At 41.8% G+C, this 20,042-nt stretch overlaps 1 protein-coding gene across 1 annotated transcript in view; it reads right to left on the bottom strand.

Moving 5' to 3' along the window:
* The window catches only part of bbs9 (Bardet-Biedl syndrome 9), a 147,957-nt gene that overhangs the window by 55,859 nt on the left and 72,056 nt on the right, over window positions 1-20,042 (bottom strand). Inside the window, exons 19-20 of the mRNA XM_070834915.1 lie at window positions 10,520-10,702; window positions 2,742-2,991 (exon numbers count right to left, since the gene is read on the bottom strand). Of these exons, the coding sequence (XP_070691016.1) occupies window positions 2,742-2,991; window positions 10,520-10,702 (433 nt within the window). The remainder of the gene's footprint in view (window positions 1-2,741; window positions 2,992-10,519; window positions 10,703-20,042) is intronic.

The following is a 20,042-nucleotide window of genomic DNA, read 5'->3' as shown; positions in this document are numbered from 1 at the left end:
AAAACAGGAGACAGAACAGAGTATAGCAGAGAGGGAGGCAGCACTAGTAAACTACTACTACTACTAAAACGTATGTGCTGCTAAGAGCATTGCTCTCTGCAGTAAAATCACATCTTTAAAGAGATAAAGTGTGTGTGGGTGTGGGTGAAAGATGACAATTAACAGTGTGTGTGTGTGTGTGTGTGTGTGTGTGTGTGTACAGAGTGTAGTCTGAATGATGTCATCAGGGCATGACAGAGGGTCAGGTGATGGAGACAGAGAGATACAACAGAGGATTTAACTTCCTATTACCAACAGCACAGATGATAACAGCTGCAATATGTTAACATTCAAGCTTCACCTCAATTTATTAATATACCAAAATAATCATTTGGCTCATTTTAAGAAAACACTTTGCAGAATACACGTTAATATTATTAAAAACAGCAACAACTACAATATATTGGTTTGTGTGTATTTCTTGCCTGTGGATAACTTAATGTCTGGCCGTGGCAGCCCTGTAAAGGTTACGGGCCAGGGGATCACCATTTTGTACTGAGCATCAACCAACATCAGATTAGGGGCACAAAAACCAATAGTAGCAGGAAAAAGATCAGAACGCAACGCAGCTAGAAAACCGGCCAGGCCTTTAAGTGGGGGCCACGACTCAGATGTATGTCTTGCTTGCTCTAAAACTGCATGAGCCACAATAGACAACCAGCGGTCTTATTGACTCATCCATCCACCTGCTCCCTTGTGGACTTTGTCATGCTATAAGTTCACCTGACTTCCTCCTTCGCTCTTGTCATGACTATCGTGGCGTCTAGAGGCCTTTTGGGAAGACACATTTTATCAGCCATCCCATCCCTGTAACGTTAGTCTTGTCCAAATGTGGCTTTATTCTCAATGGACCTACCTGATTAAAGGAATGTTACATAATATACACAGATTTGAGGCTTTCAGACAGAAAAAAAGAAAGAACAGGTTTTGTTTTCCTTTTGCCCTAAACTGCTCTAAACACCCATCTGTCCTCATATGAAGAAACCCCCGATTCAACTTTTACATGAGGGACAAAGGTGACGCCACTCACTAACAAAGGGATAATGTCAGTCTGTGGGTGTGTGTCGTCTGGTTTTTAAATGTAGAAAGCTCTCACATAAATGTATTAGCAGACACACACACACACACACACACACTTTGTGCCAATGAAACAGCTTGTTGTGTGGTATCCCGATGTGTGTGCGTGTCTGTGGTTTTGGAGGGAAATGGTTGCCGCTGGTGTTGTTGGAAATGTATGTTTACGGGTGGGTGAAAAAACATCTGAGAGGGCTAACAAACAACTGTTTAGTGCAGTGGTGTGTGTGTGTGTGTGTGTGTGTGTGATGGTCTATGTGTAAATTTTGGCAGTAGACCAAAGGATAGAGGGAGACCACATGACAAGGAAACACAAACACACTCACTCTCTCACCCCCCCTCCCTTCCATTTAGCTTTGTGCAGAATTACTGTAATGGTTTTTAAACAGGCCCATAAAGTTTTATAAACCTCTTCTCTCACACAGACACATAATTCATTCTCCAAGACAGAAAGTTTATCTACAAACTAGCTTCATTAACCAGAAGCCTGACATACTGCTGCCACCTGCCACTGATGTCATGAAATGTCTATTTGATATGCAGAAAATCATCATTTGTAATTTCATGTTAAATTAAGTTGTAAAATATAATCTCTAACAATCTTTTCATTTTCGGCATCCAACACTTGATGTATTCAGTAAAACACTGCATACATCCTATATACATTGATGTCCCACAACTCATGTCAAAATTACAAGATGATTAAGAATGGCAGCGCTACACGCGTTAGGAAAGTCAGGTAACCGTTTTCATGTCCATAACTGTTTAACAACCCAGTTTAAGGGAGTGTAAAATTTATGGATGATCTTTTCAGAAAGACCCCTATAAACCTCAACCAAGAGAACTGATCCACAAGATGCAAGTGTGTGTTTGCGTAGTTGCATTTCTGTGTGAAAAAGTGTCTGTATATGTGTGGTCTTATGAGTGTGTACCTGACAAAACTGTAGAAACTATAAATTGTAACAACTATCAGTGCAAAGTGCGCATGAGTATATCTAATGTGTCTGTGTATTTCAGTTGTACAATGTGTACATCTGTTAAAAGTTTTTAAAGCATTTAAATGAGTGTGTGTGCTGGCTGTAAAGTGTGCTATGAATAGGATTCATGTTTTTGCCTGCCAAAGTCTAAACTCTTCAGCAGGGGACACACACACTCATAAATACCCAGACACAGCTTTAAGTGCAACAGCTTTGTTTTACTCCACCCTAACTTTTTTAGTTGTTGTTTCAGCTGTAAAAAATGAATCAGTTCTTCTCTCTGAGAAGATGTTAAAATGACTTTAACACTGCAAATTCTATTCAGGAATTTGAATTCTGTTTGGAACGCACACGTTATGTTGGTAAGGTGAAGTCTCATACGGCTGTTATTAATTTCATCAACTGTGTGTATTGTCTGTGGGGTATCTATCAGATTTTGGGCTAATCTGGCTAAAAGTGCATGACTGATAAAATAAGTTGTTTGCTAGTGTCTCCTGAAACACACGTCACCATTAAAAGACAACAGTGTTTTCTGATCTGCTACAATGATTAAAGACTGAGTTTAGGCAACCAGAACCAACCACCTCTCCTGCGCTGCATGTTCATCCACCCATCCCTCCCTTACCTCTCCCCTCCCTCTCCTCCACTCACCAGGAGCAGCCAGGTTCTGGATCTGGGCAGGGACCTGGATGTTGGCCTCAGAGGCCAGAGTGAGGCGGCCTCCCTTGCCAATGCGATCGCACAGCAGGGTGATGTGCTTCTTGAGGCGGACGGTGTCGCAGGGGAGGCCCAGCACGGAGCCTCCTGCCTGGGCCAGAGACGTGGCCTGGTCCTTTGTGCTCCGCGAAAGACAGGTCCGCAGGAGGTGGGAGACGGCGGCGTCACAACTCTCCTCCCAGCCCTGTGGAGACAGCAGGAGGATGAGCAGTCAGACTACGCCTAAGAGACAAAGAGTTCAAATGTCCTACATCTATGTTATTGAGTTTAACATTGATTAAAAACTCTCTTTTCTTTTCTTACATTTATGTGTAACTAAATTGTATAAGCATACATTTTTGCATGAACTAATGCAAAGTTGCATGTAATGAAAAAAATGAATTATACTGACAGCATCCTAGACCAGGTGTACAGCCCTCTCTTTAACATTAGTGGCCACAGCGGGTTGATTAGACAGCCATGAGACAGTGTTAGGTAGTTATCTAGGGTCTCAGATGACAGCAGTATTCGAAGATACAGTAGTGCTGAAATTCAACAATTCAACAGGTGCTCTGGTCTGTTTTGTCCTTTGGAAGTTTGCTGTCCTGTAGCTGAACAGGACCTGAGTTAGCTGCATGTTGCTGAAGATGTGAGGATAACTCTTATCCTAAAAGTAGATTTCTATATGGAGCAGGAGGGAAAGACAAAATAAAGGACACAAAAGAGCGAGACGGAGGAGGACAAGAGGATGAGAACAAGGGACAGCAGGTGGAGGATAGGTGAGGGAAGAGAAGGAAATGGTGGAAGAGGAGTGGAGAAGAGGGACAGATGAGAAAGGGGAGATGAGAGGACAGTAAGAAGGAAAGAGAAGAGGATGAAAAGCCAAGAAGGGCACAGAGAAAAGAAAAGGAAGAAATAGGCTGAAGGAAATGAATTAGGGAAGGAATAGAGGATAAACAGAAGAAACGTAGAAAACGTAAACTCTACGCCGAAAACGTAGAGAAAGAGAAGGAGGAGGACCAGGAAAAGAAAAGAGAGAATGGGAGGATGAGGATGAAGAGCAGATGAAGGGGAGGCAAAAAGTACATTTAATGAACAATTATTAACCTTAAATCTTGATGTTTTAATGATGTTCTTGACATTTAAAAAGAGCAACAAAATGATAAAACACAGAGAACTGTAGAAGGGAGGAACACACACACACACACACACACACACATATATATATATATATATAAAGACAGCAGTAGTAAAAGGCAGTGATGAGATGAAAACCATGTCTTTTGTCACTCTCCCCTTCTTTTGTCTCTGGCCAAGTTATCTGGTCTGGACATCTATGATCTCTCACACACACGCACACACACACACATACACACGCTTAAGCACGCGCGCACACACACACACACCTATCTCGTCCTACCTACCCATCTTGTCCCATAACGAGCCCTCTCAATGGATGGCTGTGGATGGGTGAGTCTAAGGTGTAGTGTGTGTGTGTGTGTGTGTGTGTGGCGGGGTGGGGGGGTGTGCTGACAGATACCCTCCCACCCTCCCCCTGTTGCCGCCATGCTGATAGGCCCCTAATGAGCCATAATGACAGATAATCAACCCCCTTTAATGATGATGACAGAGAGACACAGACAGAGACAGGAGGAGGGAGGGGGAGAGAGAGAGAGAGAGAGAGAGAGAGAGAGAGAGAGAGAGAGGGAGAGAGAGAGAGAGGGAGAGAGAGGGAGAGGGCTGTAGAAGGTCAAGGAGATGGGATGATGATAGAGAGGAAGGCAGATATTAAAGAGAGAAAAAAGACGAGTGGAAAGATGAAGGACAAGAGGCAAGCAGAGATAAGAATGGAGGAAAGGGGAGACAGTGGAGGGGAAAAAAGTCTAGAAGGAGAGAAAATGAGAGGGGAGGAGTAAGAGGAGGAGAGGTGGGAGATGGGTGACCTATTCTTACCACAATACCTCATCTTGTTATCAAATACTTGGAACAACATAACTGCAAGTTTCTGTGGAAACTTGGCCCGCTCATGCACGAGCACATACTGACACACACGTTCCACATGCTGCGGAGGAAAATTAAATGTCTTTAGACCTAAACTACAGACATTCATTCTACTGAACAAGAAGAAAGGAAGCAAAGAAAGGTGGAGCACAGTGGGTTTGGACGGAAGCCAGAACGATAAATTAAGACAAAGTTCCCACTAATGCTGAAATTGGAGAGAAATTTGTTTCCTGTATCCAGAAACAAAAGAGGGATTGTATTATTCACTCATCTTTAAAGACTAAAGCAGTTTGTGTTCGTGAACATGTGTAAGAAAAGTTAAAAGTTCCACTTTGGTTTAATGCACATTCATTACTATTGTAAGGTCATCTTTTCCACTAAGTTAATGTTAAGCAGTGATTCACAATGACAGACAGACAGACAGACAGACAGACAGACAGGCAGGCAGGCAGGCAGGCAGGCAGGCAGGCAGGCAGGCAGACAGACAGACAGACAGACAGACAGACAGACAGACAGACAGACAGACAGACAGGCAGGCAGGCAGGCAGGCAGGCAGACAGGCAGGCAGACAGACAGACAGACAGTATTCAACTGAAAGCCCATGTCTTCATTGGTATAAGTGAGATCTATCTATTTCTATTCTGGTTACTTTAGAAGGTAATGAAGTTTCTCTGGATCAGACCCTCAGTTAAATTATCATCTCATAAAAGTGTACTGGTGGTTATTACTGCATCAATATTGTAATTATCTATCAGAGTAGCTTCATTGTTTCACTGTTGTTAGTTTGAAACACATGTACATACTGTCTTGTAAGTGTCTGAACTGCATCAGGAATATTAGGTTTGACATGGGGAAAACCCCAGGTGTGATTGCAACATGGCCATGGATAAAATGTTCCCGGGCCCAGCACACAACCTTGGAGGACTCCCAGAGAGACGAGTAAAGGTTCAGACAGCAATCCTTCAGTCCCAACATCCTCATCATGACTGGGAAAGTCATTTGAATAGCCAGAGTTAAGACTGTGAGGACAATTTTGTACAGTTAGTCTCATGGGGAAAAATCATCTACACAATAACATCCCCTGACCAAATCAGTTTATCCTTTAAACTGATGAGGTTATTGAATTTGTTCATAGACTTTAGATTAAATTGTGTAAAAAATATGAACAAATTCAATAACCTCATCTTTCCTAATTACTAACTCTAGTTTACAAGATCATGAACAGCTTGCACAATGCATTACGAAGTCTGGATGAACATTAAGTTTCCATTTGTATTTTTTTTACATACTTAAGTGGTTAAATTGGTTGAAAATGGAGCCAAAAATGATTTTATGGAAGAAAGTGTCACTTGTTTTAAACTGTTGTTAACTTTTAATACATTGCTCATTTGTGATGTAGTGTGATATTCTCTATATAGTTTACCCAGATACATAGGAGTGGGGGTACACGGAGATGAATAAGGACGTGAAGATACACAGATGACTGAGAACTGAAGATGTCTGGTAAAGCAACCCTCCCATCAGACAAGACAAGTAATATTGGACAACCCTGCAAATCCCATATTAAATTCACCGCAAAACACTCTGTAAAAAAATCTTGCTTTCCATAGTTTCCATAAGATTTGTGCATGGCAACTACAGCATAGCCAAGGCTTGTGTTTCTGGCAAAAAAGTTAGGTTAAGGTATGGTTAGAATTAGGCATCTAAAACACTTGGTTTTAGTGGGCGTTCAGTCCACAATCAGCCAAGTGTTACTTTCATGCAGGGGGCTGTGGTGGGGGGCATATTGCTTCAGGTAACAGTGAACAGGAAATATAATCCAATTTATCTTTTGTTGTGACCATTGCAGGGTGAATAGTAGAAATACTGTGTTACAAAGTAATCCACCAGGAATGTGCACTTGCATATATTTGATTGGCCACCACAACGCCCCACAGAGTGTGGCATTGCAGCCGACCTTGCTTTTTTTTGCTGGAGCCCTTTGTGTTGGCACCACTGCTGCACTGCTGGACTCCTCCTATTCAAATGAATGAGGGGGATGCATTTTTTCGTGCAGAGCCAAAGTCAGTCTGGACGTGGCCTCAAGAGAGGAATCATACACTATGGAGACATTCCTTGGGATACTAGGATGGGTTGAGTGAAGGTTCTTGCAAAGCTCTTTGGTTGGGGTATCAGTCATAAAGATCCAAAACTCCATGTTTCTCCATAATATGTTTCATATACCTTGTATTTCACATTTCACATTCTCTTCAATGGTTTCACCATAAAGCTCAAAGAAAAGAACTGACCCTGTTCAGCAAAGAACTTTTTCTAAAAATGCTCTTTACAGTGCTGAAAATAGTTCTGCAGTGACGCAAGCCTAGAGAAACATTTTCAGGTATCATATAGACATTTTTGGTTAGGAGCACAGGAAACCAATGCGAGGCAGGCTGTTCAGCTGTACGATGGATTCTGGTAAAGTAAACAGAGGGTGGGAGACTGGGGGGGGTCATGGAAGAACAGCAGGCAGACCGACAGCATCAGCAACTCTGCTCAAGAGCTGACAGATGACAGATGGAAAAAGAGACAAAAGAGGGACAGAGATGAACAAGGAAAAACAAGAAGGGATGGAGAACAAGGGGGAGGAAAACAAATGCATGGAGAAGGAAAGGAAAGAGGAAAAGGAGACAGAAAGTGAACAAAAGACGGAGGGGTTAACACGGTTATGGATGGACAGTTAAAAGAGAAGGGAGAAAAGAAGAAAGAAAGATGAGGGAGATGGAGAGGAGCAGAAAAACAACCTTAAAAAACAAATCAAAAGAGATAAGGCAGATGGAAAGAAGATGCAATGGAAGGAGAAGATGAAGTGAGTAGGAGAAGGAAAGAGCAAGGTGAGGAATGGGATAGGAGGAAGAAAGAGCAAGAGCATAAAAAAGGCTGATGAAGAGGAGTGGTTGGAGGAGGGAAGATGAAAACAAGGACATCAAGAGCAGTGAGAGATGATTCAGAGAGAATGAGAAAAAAGCGTATGAAGAAGTGCAAAAGAAAGGCAGGAGGAATGCTAAAGGAGGAGGATCTGTGTAGTCAGTCGATCATTTCATATCCGTTTTAGAATCCAAAAAGAAAACCAATAAATTCAGCTACTGAACTTGGATATAATAAAGTGGATATAATGGATACTTTTTTTCATTTTCTGAGAAGCAAATCATGTCACATTGCGGAAGGATTGTACTCCAATAAGTACTCCAACCAAAAAAGCCCCTATCCCTCAATCAGGCCCCCTTCCAAAGCCAAACACACACAAATGCACACTACTGGACTTCTGCTGGAGGAGGATTCCACGACACTGATAAGAAAACTGGCTTCTCTTGCTTGCAAGCTTTCACGAGTCTGCATAGCCTTGAGGAAGGCTCATGTGCAATGAGTTCACAGGCAGTGTGTGAAGGTAGGCCGATACATAGGCAGACAAGCCGGTCGGCCGTCAGTTACACGGCCTTATTACAGGCCTGTCACAGATAGACGCCAGATTTTTTTTCTTTATTTGTCAAAGCTTCGCATTTATTGATTGGTGTCGGGCTGTTATGAGAATTTCAACAAATATGATGAAATCTGTTCTTTTGTGTTTGTACCTCAGCTGGATAATCACAAAATCTTAGCTAATGTAACCGATGACGTATAGGTCAGGCCATTTGGTTTTCTACTAAATATTTCAGGGTTTCTAGTGTGTGTCTCTCTGTCTTGAGTCACAGGATTTCCTCCTTACATTTATCCATCCACTTTTATAGTTTTACATTTTGAAGTTTTGCAGTTTGAATGCAACAATCTCTCAGAACAAAGTCCTCTTACAGCTGTTGTAATTATGATGAGAGAAGGTCAGCTTGAATTAAAATGCTCATATGCCCATCTAGACCACCTACAATTACTACCATAGCAATATAAAGTCAGTTGAACAGAAGAGAGCCTTAGATGGCTTCTTTTTGTCCTGACTCATGCATGTTATACAGACACTACTCAGGGTTAAGAAAGGACTTGCCCACTGCTGTATTTGATTTCTTTTTTGATTTGCAAGTGGCAATGTGTAATTTGATTTTTCAAAAAAGAAAATAGTACATTCAAAGCTAAGGAAACGAGCCGAAAGTATATTTTGGTGACTAAAACTCAACAGAACACAACAGTGTTTTATCTGTAACAGTGTAAGCTGAATGTTAGAATAAATAAAGAGGGAGTTGGAGTTCAGAAGAAGCAACAAACTAAGTCCTTGACTACTCCACTTCCATCTCTCCTTTCTGTCCTCCTCCTCTTCCACCTCTGCCCTTTAACTCATCTCTCTCCTCCTTTAATCCAGCTTTTCCTCCCTTCATCCTCCTCTGTGGCTTTATTCTTGTCCTTGACATTCCTAAGAGTTATCCCACTGAAGGAACACTCTCTGAGTACATTCACCTGGAATGACCTCACCTGCGCAGTCACTGGAAAGCACAAAGGTTGAGATGAGGAGTGTGATGGAGCACATCCATTCTCTCACTGCAAATGTGACACACAATAGTGAAAATTGGATTTTGGCTCCACTGGAAAATGAATGTTAGAATTAGTTTTGTAAAAATGATTCTGTAAAAAAGTTTGTTTTGTTTTAATCTTTATCTTGTCCTTTATTAACTACAGAGTTCTGACAAAATCACGACGACCTCCAAGTTCTAAGGAAGCAGAATCAAAATTGTACCATAAACTATGTTGCTACGAACCATCTCTAGCAGTATGCTGTCATGACACTGTGTTGGACAGTGTTGTGTTTTCTGAAAATAGCTCATCAGTGCACCTGTTTGTTTGAATGTTGTGGACGTGACCCTGATTACTAATTCACTTAATGCCATTAATCCCATTTAAAATAACACACAAACTCACACACACAGAGTCCCCTGAGGCTCATCAACTGACCCTCTAAGCCTATTCCTGTCTGTGTGTGTGTGTGTTTGTGTGTGTGCACAGACTGTAAAAGATATTTTATGAACTGTTGTGTACGAAGCCACAGATGTTTGTGTATTACTGTGTGTAACGTGGGAGTGTCGGAGGCTGGAAATAACGAGAGGTTGAGAGGATTGATCAGAGCTATGGAAAAACTAACACACGCATCCACACACACACACACACACACACACACACACGCACACATGCAGGGACACACTCAGAGTCTCAATGGGGTGAGAAATCTTTCATGGTCTGACAGCAGCAATCGAAGGAGCTCTGTCAACGCGGCTGTTTATATGGTGCTGAGTCCTCTGCAGCATGCACACACACACACACACACACACACACATAAAGCTCAGCCTGAGTCAGAGGCTGATTAAAGAGCAATATGTCATCCTTTCAGGCAGAGATCTATTATGACCTTGACCTCTAATGTGTATTTGTGTGTGCATTGGCTGTTAAAACACACACATACACACACACACAAGCGCACACACAACTTTAATCCTTAAATTATAAACAGGTACCACAGAAAAGACTCTTAGCGCATAGTTGACAGGTCAGTGTTGAGTGGTAGAGTGTGTGATCGAGAATTTCTGTGTGTGTGTGTGTATTCCTCAGGGACCAGAAGTACTTAATATATTTTTAAAAAACCAGAGTGTGTGTTTAAGCCACGGCTATGTTTACTGAGCTGGCTGCAGATGGATGGACAGACACTGACATATTAATGGCCTCCTGTGTGTGTGTGTGTGTGTGTGTGTGTGTGTGTGTGTGTGTGTGTGTATGGGCACCAGCTGTGGTGTGTCCTGCAGCAGTGGCAGAAGTGTGGCCTCCAGGATGGTCGTCTGGTCAGGGGTCAGCCCTTGCCACAGCGACAGCAGCAGCACCAGCAGCTGTGTGGCACTCCGCAGGCGGACAAATGCTTCCTCCAGCAGTGCCCGGTTCTCCTCTGCAGCCTCCGCCAGAGCCATCACCTGGGGGAGAGATGATAATGAGACTAAACACTGGTGCAGTCATCATTTAACTTGAATAAATATCAGAAAGAGCAAGAGCATAAAAAAGGCTGATGAAGAGGAGTGGTTGGAGGAGGGAAGATGAAAACAAGGACATCAAGAGCAGTGAGAGATGAAAAAATGAAAGAAAAAATGCACAATAAAACATTCATGTATAAAAACGTGATATGTTTAAATCCAATACAGGTGCAGTTTGAAAATTCACAACATTGACATTCCCAGTGACTTCATAAAAGTAACACTGTGGTAAACAGCGGTGCATGCTAACCCTAGACATGGATACCCTGGGAAACAGAGAGGAATTGGGCTGAAAGAAGAAGACCGTAAACAAAACACTCTCCACTCTTTCAAAATAATAACATGGCCTTCCTTGGCAGAGGAGACTTCCCATTATTCAGAGCACTTTTAGCCCTTCTTGTCCATGTTGGCTTAAAAGCTGAGCTTGATGTTCATTCTTGATCTTGGCAACAACAGTTGACAAAACAAATCTCAAGTCAAGGTGGAGAAAAACTAAATACAAGTGCCGAAACTCACAGCATATCAGGGATATAAAGTAAGTACAGGGTATTTTTAATGCCTGAAAGAAGAAGGAGACATTGCCATTTGCAGAAAGGACATCTGTTCTCTGCTCTTGTGCCACTTTGTTCTGTGAGACCAAATAGCAAGATAAACAGTGTTATTAACATTAAGACTCAAATGTCAGAAACTTGAAGATGCAGCAAGGTTAAACTGTTGGGTTCACAAAAATATGGCATTTATCACTAAAAATATTACAACCAATATATTTCACCACTCTGAGTGGAGTTTGCATGTTCTCCCTGTGCTTGTGTGGGTTCTCTCTGGGTGCTCCGGCTTCCTTCCACAGTCCACAGACATGCAGGTTAGATTGATTTGTTGACTCTATATTGCCAGTCGGTGTGATTGACAGGGTGAATGTTGGTCTGTCTCTATGCGCCCTTCGATTGACTGGTGACCAGTTCAGGGTGTACCCCACCTCTCGCCCAGTGTCAGCTGGGATTGGCTCCAGCAACTCCGCGACCCTTAAGGATAAGTGGTATTTACGATGGATGGATCTTACAAATCACAAGTTATCTTTTGGCTCTCTGAGGGGTTGGGCAGTGTGACTGAGAGCAATTTCTCTACAACAACCCATTGATCCCCCAAAGACTTAGTGTCAACTGCATAACTTGTGTACTTGTGTATAACCTGTGAACAACCTGTGTACAACCTGTGTACAACCTGTGTATAACCTGTGAACAACCTGTGTATAACCTGTGTAGAACCTATGTATAACCTGTGTATAACCTGTGTACAACCTGTGTACAACCTGTGTACAACCTGTGTATAACCTGTGTATAACCTGTGTACAACCTGTGAACAACCTGTGTACAACCTGTGTATAACCTGTGTATAACCTGTGTATAACCTGTGTACAACCTGTGAACAACCTGTGTACAACCTGTGTATAACCTGTGAACAACCTGTGAACAACCTGTGTACAACCTGTGTATAACCTGTGTATAACCTGTGTATAACCTGTGTACAACCTGTGAACAACCTGTGTATAACCTGTGAACAACCTGTGAACAACCTGTGTACAACCTGTGTATAACCTGTGTATAACCTGTGTACAACCTGTGTACAACCTGTGTACAACCTGTGAACAACCTGTGTAGTTTTATGAGTGTCAGATCCACAGCTCCTTCATCACAGTCTGTCAGGTGGCTGACTTACTCTCATTTACATTGGCTGAATTTCCCAGAACTTCATTCAAACATGTCAGTTTTTTAAAAATGTGGCCACTGTACACCAACATTCAATAATATATTCACACTAAGACCTCACAGCCCGGACTCTAAAGTTAAGATAATGTGTGAGAGTATAAGTGTCAAGACATTTGGTGGGTTACCAAAGGGAATGCAAGGTCAAAACACAAAATGGATTTTTCATCCAAATGATAATTCTATTTTATGACATCATGGGTATTATTTTCATTGTGTGAAGTTGTGTGACCTTCAGCAGTTCACTTGGTGACTATGGTATTATCACTGATAAAAAAAAAAGGCCCAAACTATGGAAATAAAACCTAAGCTGTAATGAACAAGACTTATCCTTTAAAGGAACACTATTATTTTTTATTATTCTATTATTCTTATTCTTATGTAGTAAAGGGACACTTTACTTTAAATCTTTGTTTTGAGCAGGAGACTTTCAGTAACTCTTACACTGCGACCTGATCTTATTTTCACACTTTATAACTGACTTATGGTTCTTCACTCCACACACCACAAAAGACTTATAGGGATAGAAGAGAACAGGGGAACTAGAGGAGGGATAGATGAGGAGAGAGAGGAGAGGAGGCAAGGAGAGGACAGAAAGAGAGAGATAATCCATGTCCTTCTGCACTTAATCCCTTTAGTTTTAAGGTTGTTTCCTGTGGTTTTAAGATTGACAGACCAAACTGCACCACTCTCTTGACAGAACATTGGAGATCTCATTTTTAGGCTCAGTCCAGTTTAATTAAAGATTATTTTCTTTCTCAACAGAGACAAAATAAACTAAAATAAAAGGGTGAAACACAGCAGTTATATGTATATACCTATACATTGGCTCTGAAAGCCTCTGCCAGCTCTGATGACTTGCCTTTACACTTCCACTTAGAAAGTGCACTATTTTCATGCTCCTATTGCATGTTTTTTCCCAAAAGACTGCATGTGAGTAAAGGCTGCACAGATGGACCTTCAGTTCTCTGTGTTTTACACAGCTCAGCACTATTTAACAGAGTGAGTGAAAGCATGAATGAGGTGTGATGGCACCAGGTGAACTCTAACCTCGAGCAAGGGGTCAATCCTTGCATCCCTCCATCATTACGACAACAGAGGAATGGAGATGAGTGGAGCGGTGCAAACAAGTGATGACAGAGCAAGACAGATAGTGATGAGGACAACAAGAAAGGACAAGCCGGACAAAGAGAAGGAGGGAAACGAGAGATGAGGGAGGAGGAGGAGGAGAGAGAAATGAACGGACTGAGAGAAAAGAAGAGGTGAAAGCAGATCTGGGACTAATGGACAAGTGTGTGTTCACATAAATGAGTGATCTGCAGGCCTGAGCGCAAACGTATGCCTGCAGTTTGTTTGACAAATGGATTCAGCGCTCGCCATTTGATACTCCAAAAACAGAGATGGAAGATGCTAAAGTGAAGTGTGTGTGTGTGTGTGTGTGTGTGTGAGTGTGTGAGTGTGTGAGTGTGTGTGTGTGTGAGTGTGTGTGTGTGTGTGTGTGTGTGTGTGTGTGTGTGTGTGTGTGTGTGTGTATGTGTGTGTGTGTGTGTCAGGGTTAAGCAGCAATTGCCAAAGTAAGCATTTTTGATATGTGTAACACTAAACTACAAACATCTACATACATGAGACTGGGTGCCTCCTCTAACACTGGCATGTAAAGATGTAAACAACTGGAGGTAAAACCCAGATTCAAGTCCCCTTGTTTCCGTGGTAACCCCAAAAAGTCTCCTGCTCTCTGTCATGGCTCATCGTGAGTCTTCTATGTGTCACTCACACCTTGCAGGGCAGCCATGCACTAACTCACATGGGCAATACGAACACTCAGCGATCAATGAACACATAAACCTTACACACACATGCAATTTTGACTCTACTTCTAAACTTGTGAAGACCCTCATAGACTTAATACATTCCCTTGCCCATAATCACAATACATGATAACCCCTACTATAATCCTAACCTGAGATTAAACCTGATCTGATCTTCTAATCTAAAACCAAATCTTGATCGTCAAACAAGCAGTGAAGTCCAAATAGGCCTGCTTATAGAACCTCATTCAGTTTTTGGGTACAGATGAAACCGAGGCTGTAGCGTGGACTATTGAAATTTAGTTGGTGATTGAAATTTGGAAACTTTAGACTATTTTTTTTACATAGGCGAAGTTCGTTATTTTAACACAGATCCATTGAACATTTTAGCAGATTATTAGATGAAAAAAGGAAATATTGAGAAGTGTTTATATTCCCCAAAACAATCCAAAAAGTGCCATTTTTGGTGTCAGCATCCACAATTGAGTATCAGACTGACACCATGAGTGAGGGTTTTTCAGACAGTACCCAACTCTATTCTTAAACTGTGACTCCCAAGATGTAAAACTGGTCTTCATAAAGACAGAAATATGCTAGTCCATTAAAGAGGCACATAAAAGCCAAACTCCTTGTACATGAAGTCTTGATATTATAATGCACAATCTTTACCATGAAACACACACACACACACCGACTTTATCCCCCTCAAGAAACACACACACAACCCCAACCACCCTCCCCTCGGGGTCTCTGAAAGAGTGTGTGTGTGTGTGTGTGTATTGATAAAAGGCTCCAGGTCCAGTGAAGGGCTCCATTGTTGGCAGCAGCTCGGCTCCACACATACACTCTGATTGATGCCAGCTGAGAGAACACAAAGACACATTTAGCCTGGACATACACTTGTGCACGTGCGCACACACACACACACACACACACACACACACACACACACACACACACACACACACACACACACACACACACACACTAGTGATATAGGAACGTATTGTGCATATGAACCCCAGACCCAACACTCGCAGATGTACAATAGATATGCATACACACATGAAGGAGAGAACACACACAAAAACGAGTACAAACAAACACACATAAGATGGATGAACACATATGCTTTGAACACATAAAGACACACAAGGGTAATACACAAAGACATACGTGGACACACACCCACACACAGTAGCTGTATGTCAGCAGTTGAACTGCTGTTGACCTGAAACAACCTCCAGGAGAAGTTGCTGTGGTCGCAGCCTCCTGAGATGGCCACAGTAAAGTTGATATTCTGTCCAACATGCTTTACACACATTCTACACACATAAACCTGCTTTATATCTCTATGACAGTGTGGTGTTACAAAACCTCAGGCGACAGAACTATGTTACAGTGGTTTTTAGGCTTGTATGGTACCTCAAGAATCTTAAGGAAAAACTGATATGAATTCTGAAATGTGATAAAATAGCGAGGAAGAAAACATTCCCTCTCTTTTTCTCTCAAATAATCCATTTGAAAATGCTCTATGTTCATGTTACATCATTCATAACTGATTCAATAACTCTATGCATTAAGTGAATAAATGCCTTATGTGATGTAAAGTTAAATAGTTAAAACATAATTCATGTGATAAAATTGAATTGTTTCATACAGTACATGACTATACTGACGCATATCAGGCAGAAATAAGCTAGTCCATTGTTTTTTTTCTGAAGTGGAACTAATGCTCTGTTTGTGGCATCACTACTATGGAATTAATTGATCGACTGCTACACTGCTGAATCACTGACGTCTGAAGCTAATGCAGACAGTCAAAGAGACTTTCAACAACTCTTTACATGACAAGCAGCCGACGAGGTAATGGTAAATGGTAAATGTAGAGCTTTTCTAGTCACTTCAACTACTGAAAGCGCTTTTACATCTCATCCTCATTCACACTTTTCCGGAGGAATCTAATTTGGAGGAGACTGTTCTTTCACACACATTCACACACTGCAGCTGCTTCAGGAGCCAGTTGGAGTTCAGTGTCTTGCCCAAGGACACTTCGACATGCTGACTCATCGCCAGGGATCGAACCGCCGACCTTCCGATTGAGGGACGACGGTATTTTGTTCTACTCCAAGCTAGTGTAATTTTGTACTTTCATTTGTTTGCTGTATAATTAGCCAACATATTTTGTTCTATGTTCATTCACAAATACGTACCAGAGCCACAAAAAATGTAACAATAATCGGTACCTATGGAAACGCACGATTGAGAGCGCGCGCACACACACACACACACACACACACACACACACACCTAACCAATGAGAATGGAGAAAAGGTTTAATCATTAAAGGACTAAAAGGAGGGGAAAAAGGCTCTGGGTGTGTGTTGCTGCATGTTCATGTCTCTCACATCAAAACACTGCGAAACCATTTCATCCTAGAGCATCAAAGTTGCATTGAATGAAACAGTTAATTGCTGGCAAAAGTTTGATCCCAGTATGTTTGATTCATGGCATCCTAATTAAATAATTGGTCCAGTTTCTAACTTCTAGGCTCAGTTTTGTAATCTCTTTAAACAGATGTCTGCAGAGTCCATAGATTTTTGTATTAGAAGCATTCTGATTTTGCATTTGAGTTGCATTGACCAATAACATTTAAGCAACAATTCCTGTGGTGAGCAAAAGGGAAGAACACATTTGCTGAAATGCAATATTGGAACCCATCGGCTATCATCTGATGACAACTCAGCTGGTTAACATTATCATTTTTTTAATGGTAATAGTAATTAATAATTAATAATGTCGGGGAGGGGAGGAAGGAGGACTTGGCCTAACATATCTGTTATCCATTATCCAGATATGCACTGTCTACACCGGAATCACAGAAAAATTGGCTCTTGCCCCAGAGGACAAACTGTCAGGTGATTGCTGATGGGTTGTGAGACTGATGTTTTCCTGCCTAAAATCTTGCAAATCATCTTGTTAATGTATCCATTAACTTCAAATTTGATAAAAAAAAAAATGCATTATATGCAGTTTATTTTTTGTGTCACTGGGAAAAATGGCCAGTATTCATACTGGCTGCCCTACAAATACAGATGCAAATATACGTTTAATGGGGTAAGATCCTGCAGAAAAAGTTACTATTCCAGCATTAGCAACAACTGCCTACAGTGCAAAGAAACCCCCCAAAAAGGAAGATGGCCTCATCAAAAAAGCATCTATGAGACAGTGTGAAAAGATATGCAAAAAATGATGAGTCAATATTGCATTTCAGACATGGAGAGAACTTTGGAATGAAGCTGCTAACTTCATTTTGCTGTAATATCTGAATGTGTTGGAGTGGCTTGTTAGGTTGTGTCATGAATGTATTATAAAGCCTCTTATAATGCATTCATGGGGTGTGTATGCACATTTAGCATAAAAACAGGTGAGGAGTGGATATCTTGAATGTTGCTAATTGGTTTGCCTTTTGCTAACCTGGCCAAAAGCTTGCAGCTGTGGGTAATTCCAGCTCATATTTATGTAGCTAGGTAACGTATATTATCTCTGTATAATGGGTTTGGGATCACAATCACGATCTGGATGACTGAAGCTGCTAACTTAATTTTCTTATGAATATGAAGCGCATGCATATACCAGTGGTCAATATTTTTGATTTCTTTTCTCCACAATATCGATTTATACTGAGATATCAGAAATGCACACAATTTCAATTTCATGTTTCATTTGTGTATACAGTAATATCATCATCATAGTTTCTTCCTCCTGTCAGTATCTAAACACACATGGTGGAGGTCATCCCTGGGGGAAAGGGCTACTATTGCTTGTACAGTTGTTCTAATTTTGTAACAGCTACATTGAAGTGTGACTGAAGTAACAGCAAAACACTGATGCTTTAGGAAAGCAGCTCAGTTTCAGTGGAGACGTCAATGAGAGACATAGAATGTGCAGATAAAAACCGTAAATGAGCTCCTGTCAAGTGAAAGTTAGTAAAACTCAACATAGCTACAAGTGGAAGAGTGAATGAAAATGATTCGGTGGCACAGCTTCATCTTCAGATAGAATGACACAGGCGAGAAACAATGCTCTGGGAGAGTGTGTGTGACAGATTAGATGTTTCCTGCTCAGTTAGCCACAGCAAGCAGCATGGATGAACTCTAAGCCACACACACACAAACACACACAGAGTCAAACATGTGTATACGCACACAACATACAAATATACAGACACACGCAAGATGTTCTTACACACACAGAAACACACACACAGTGTCGTACAATCTGTGTCAGTGGAAAAAGACAGCAGTCTGTTTGGCAGAAAGCAACGTGGCAGGATACATTCCTTGTTCCCCAGAGGATAATTGGACTAACGAAAAAGAGCATGAGAGACAAGAATGGGGGGAGAGAGAGAGAGAGAGAGAGAGAAGGGGAAATAAAAAGAGAGAAAGGAAGACAGCAATACAGAAAAAAGACGTGTTAACCAGAGAGGATAGCCAAGTGAGTGTGAACGAACTGACAGAGACGACAGAATAACAGTGAAGTCTGAGGACAAATGCAAACAGTGATAGAGAGAGAAAGTCAGGTCATGAAACATGGAGACAGAGAGCACCCTGACAGAACAGAGGAGAGAAGGAATAAGAGACGTCAGAGTAGGAAAGTAAACAGTAAAAAGGTTCATGTTTGGGTCACATGAATGTGTTACTGATGGCTGGCTGTGTGTGTGTGTGTGTGTGTGTGTGTGTGTGTGTGTGTGTGTGTGTGTGTGTGTGTGTCCAGGCTCAGTGTTCCTGTGTCTTAATTAAAGAACCAATTAGAATCTCAGTGCGAGTCCATTTCCTTGTTCAGGGTGACTATTAGACACACACACACACACACACACACACACACACACACACACACACACACACACACACACACACACACACACACACACACACACACACACACACACACACACACACACACACACACACACACACACACACACACACACACACACACACACACACACGGATACAGTTACATACACTTGCACAAACAGAGACTCTGGAAGTCTTAAGTCACTCACTAACACACAAAAACACTAATGATTCCACACACTTTCATTAATATCCTTTCCACACACACACATACAGCAGGGGTGTATGGAGTGTTTCAGGGAGTTAACCAAGACATTACAAAATGTCGGACGGACGGACTGAGTAGAGGAGGCAGTGCATTTAGCTTGATGCACTTCATACCAACAAAGCAAACTAAAGTGAACAGAAGGATAAAGAGAGAGAGAGGAAAGCTGGTACTGTGGGACGTAAACAAGCGGCAGGCGGTGGAGACAGAGGGATCTGGCCGACAAGTGATGGAGTGATCAGCATCTCTCTCCGACTATCTGAGAGACAGATAGGCAGACAGACAGTAACCACCATTGTCTGTGGTCAAAACAAGCACACATACACACAAAACTGATAACACTGTCTGTCTACACTCCCAATGATAAGACAGGAGAAGAGGTGAGGGAGGAGCAGACAGAACAGAGAGAGAGAGAGAGAGAGAGAGAGAGAGAGAGAGGGAGAGAGAGACAGACTGAAAAGGCTGTCAGAGAGGGTAGATGAAGATGTAAAGAAAGATGGACAATAAGATGAAGACTGTGAAAGAGCAAGAAAAGGGTTGTTTACTCTTCTCAGTGGAGGTGAGGGAGGGGAGAAGAGAGGGATCAGG

The sequence above is a fragment of the Pempheris klunzingeri genome, chromosome 8 (assembly GCF_042242105.1).
Source record: "Pempheris klunzingeri isolate RE-2024b chromosome 8, fPemKlu1.hap1, whole genome shotgun sequence".
In the NCBI taxonomy this organism is placed as follows: Eukaryota; Metazoa; Chordata; class Actinopteri; order Acropomatiformes; family Pempheridae; genus Pempheris; species Pempheris klunzingeri.
Note: the sequence above shows the minus strand (reverse complement) of the source record. Positions and strands in the feature narration are given on the sequence as shown.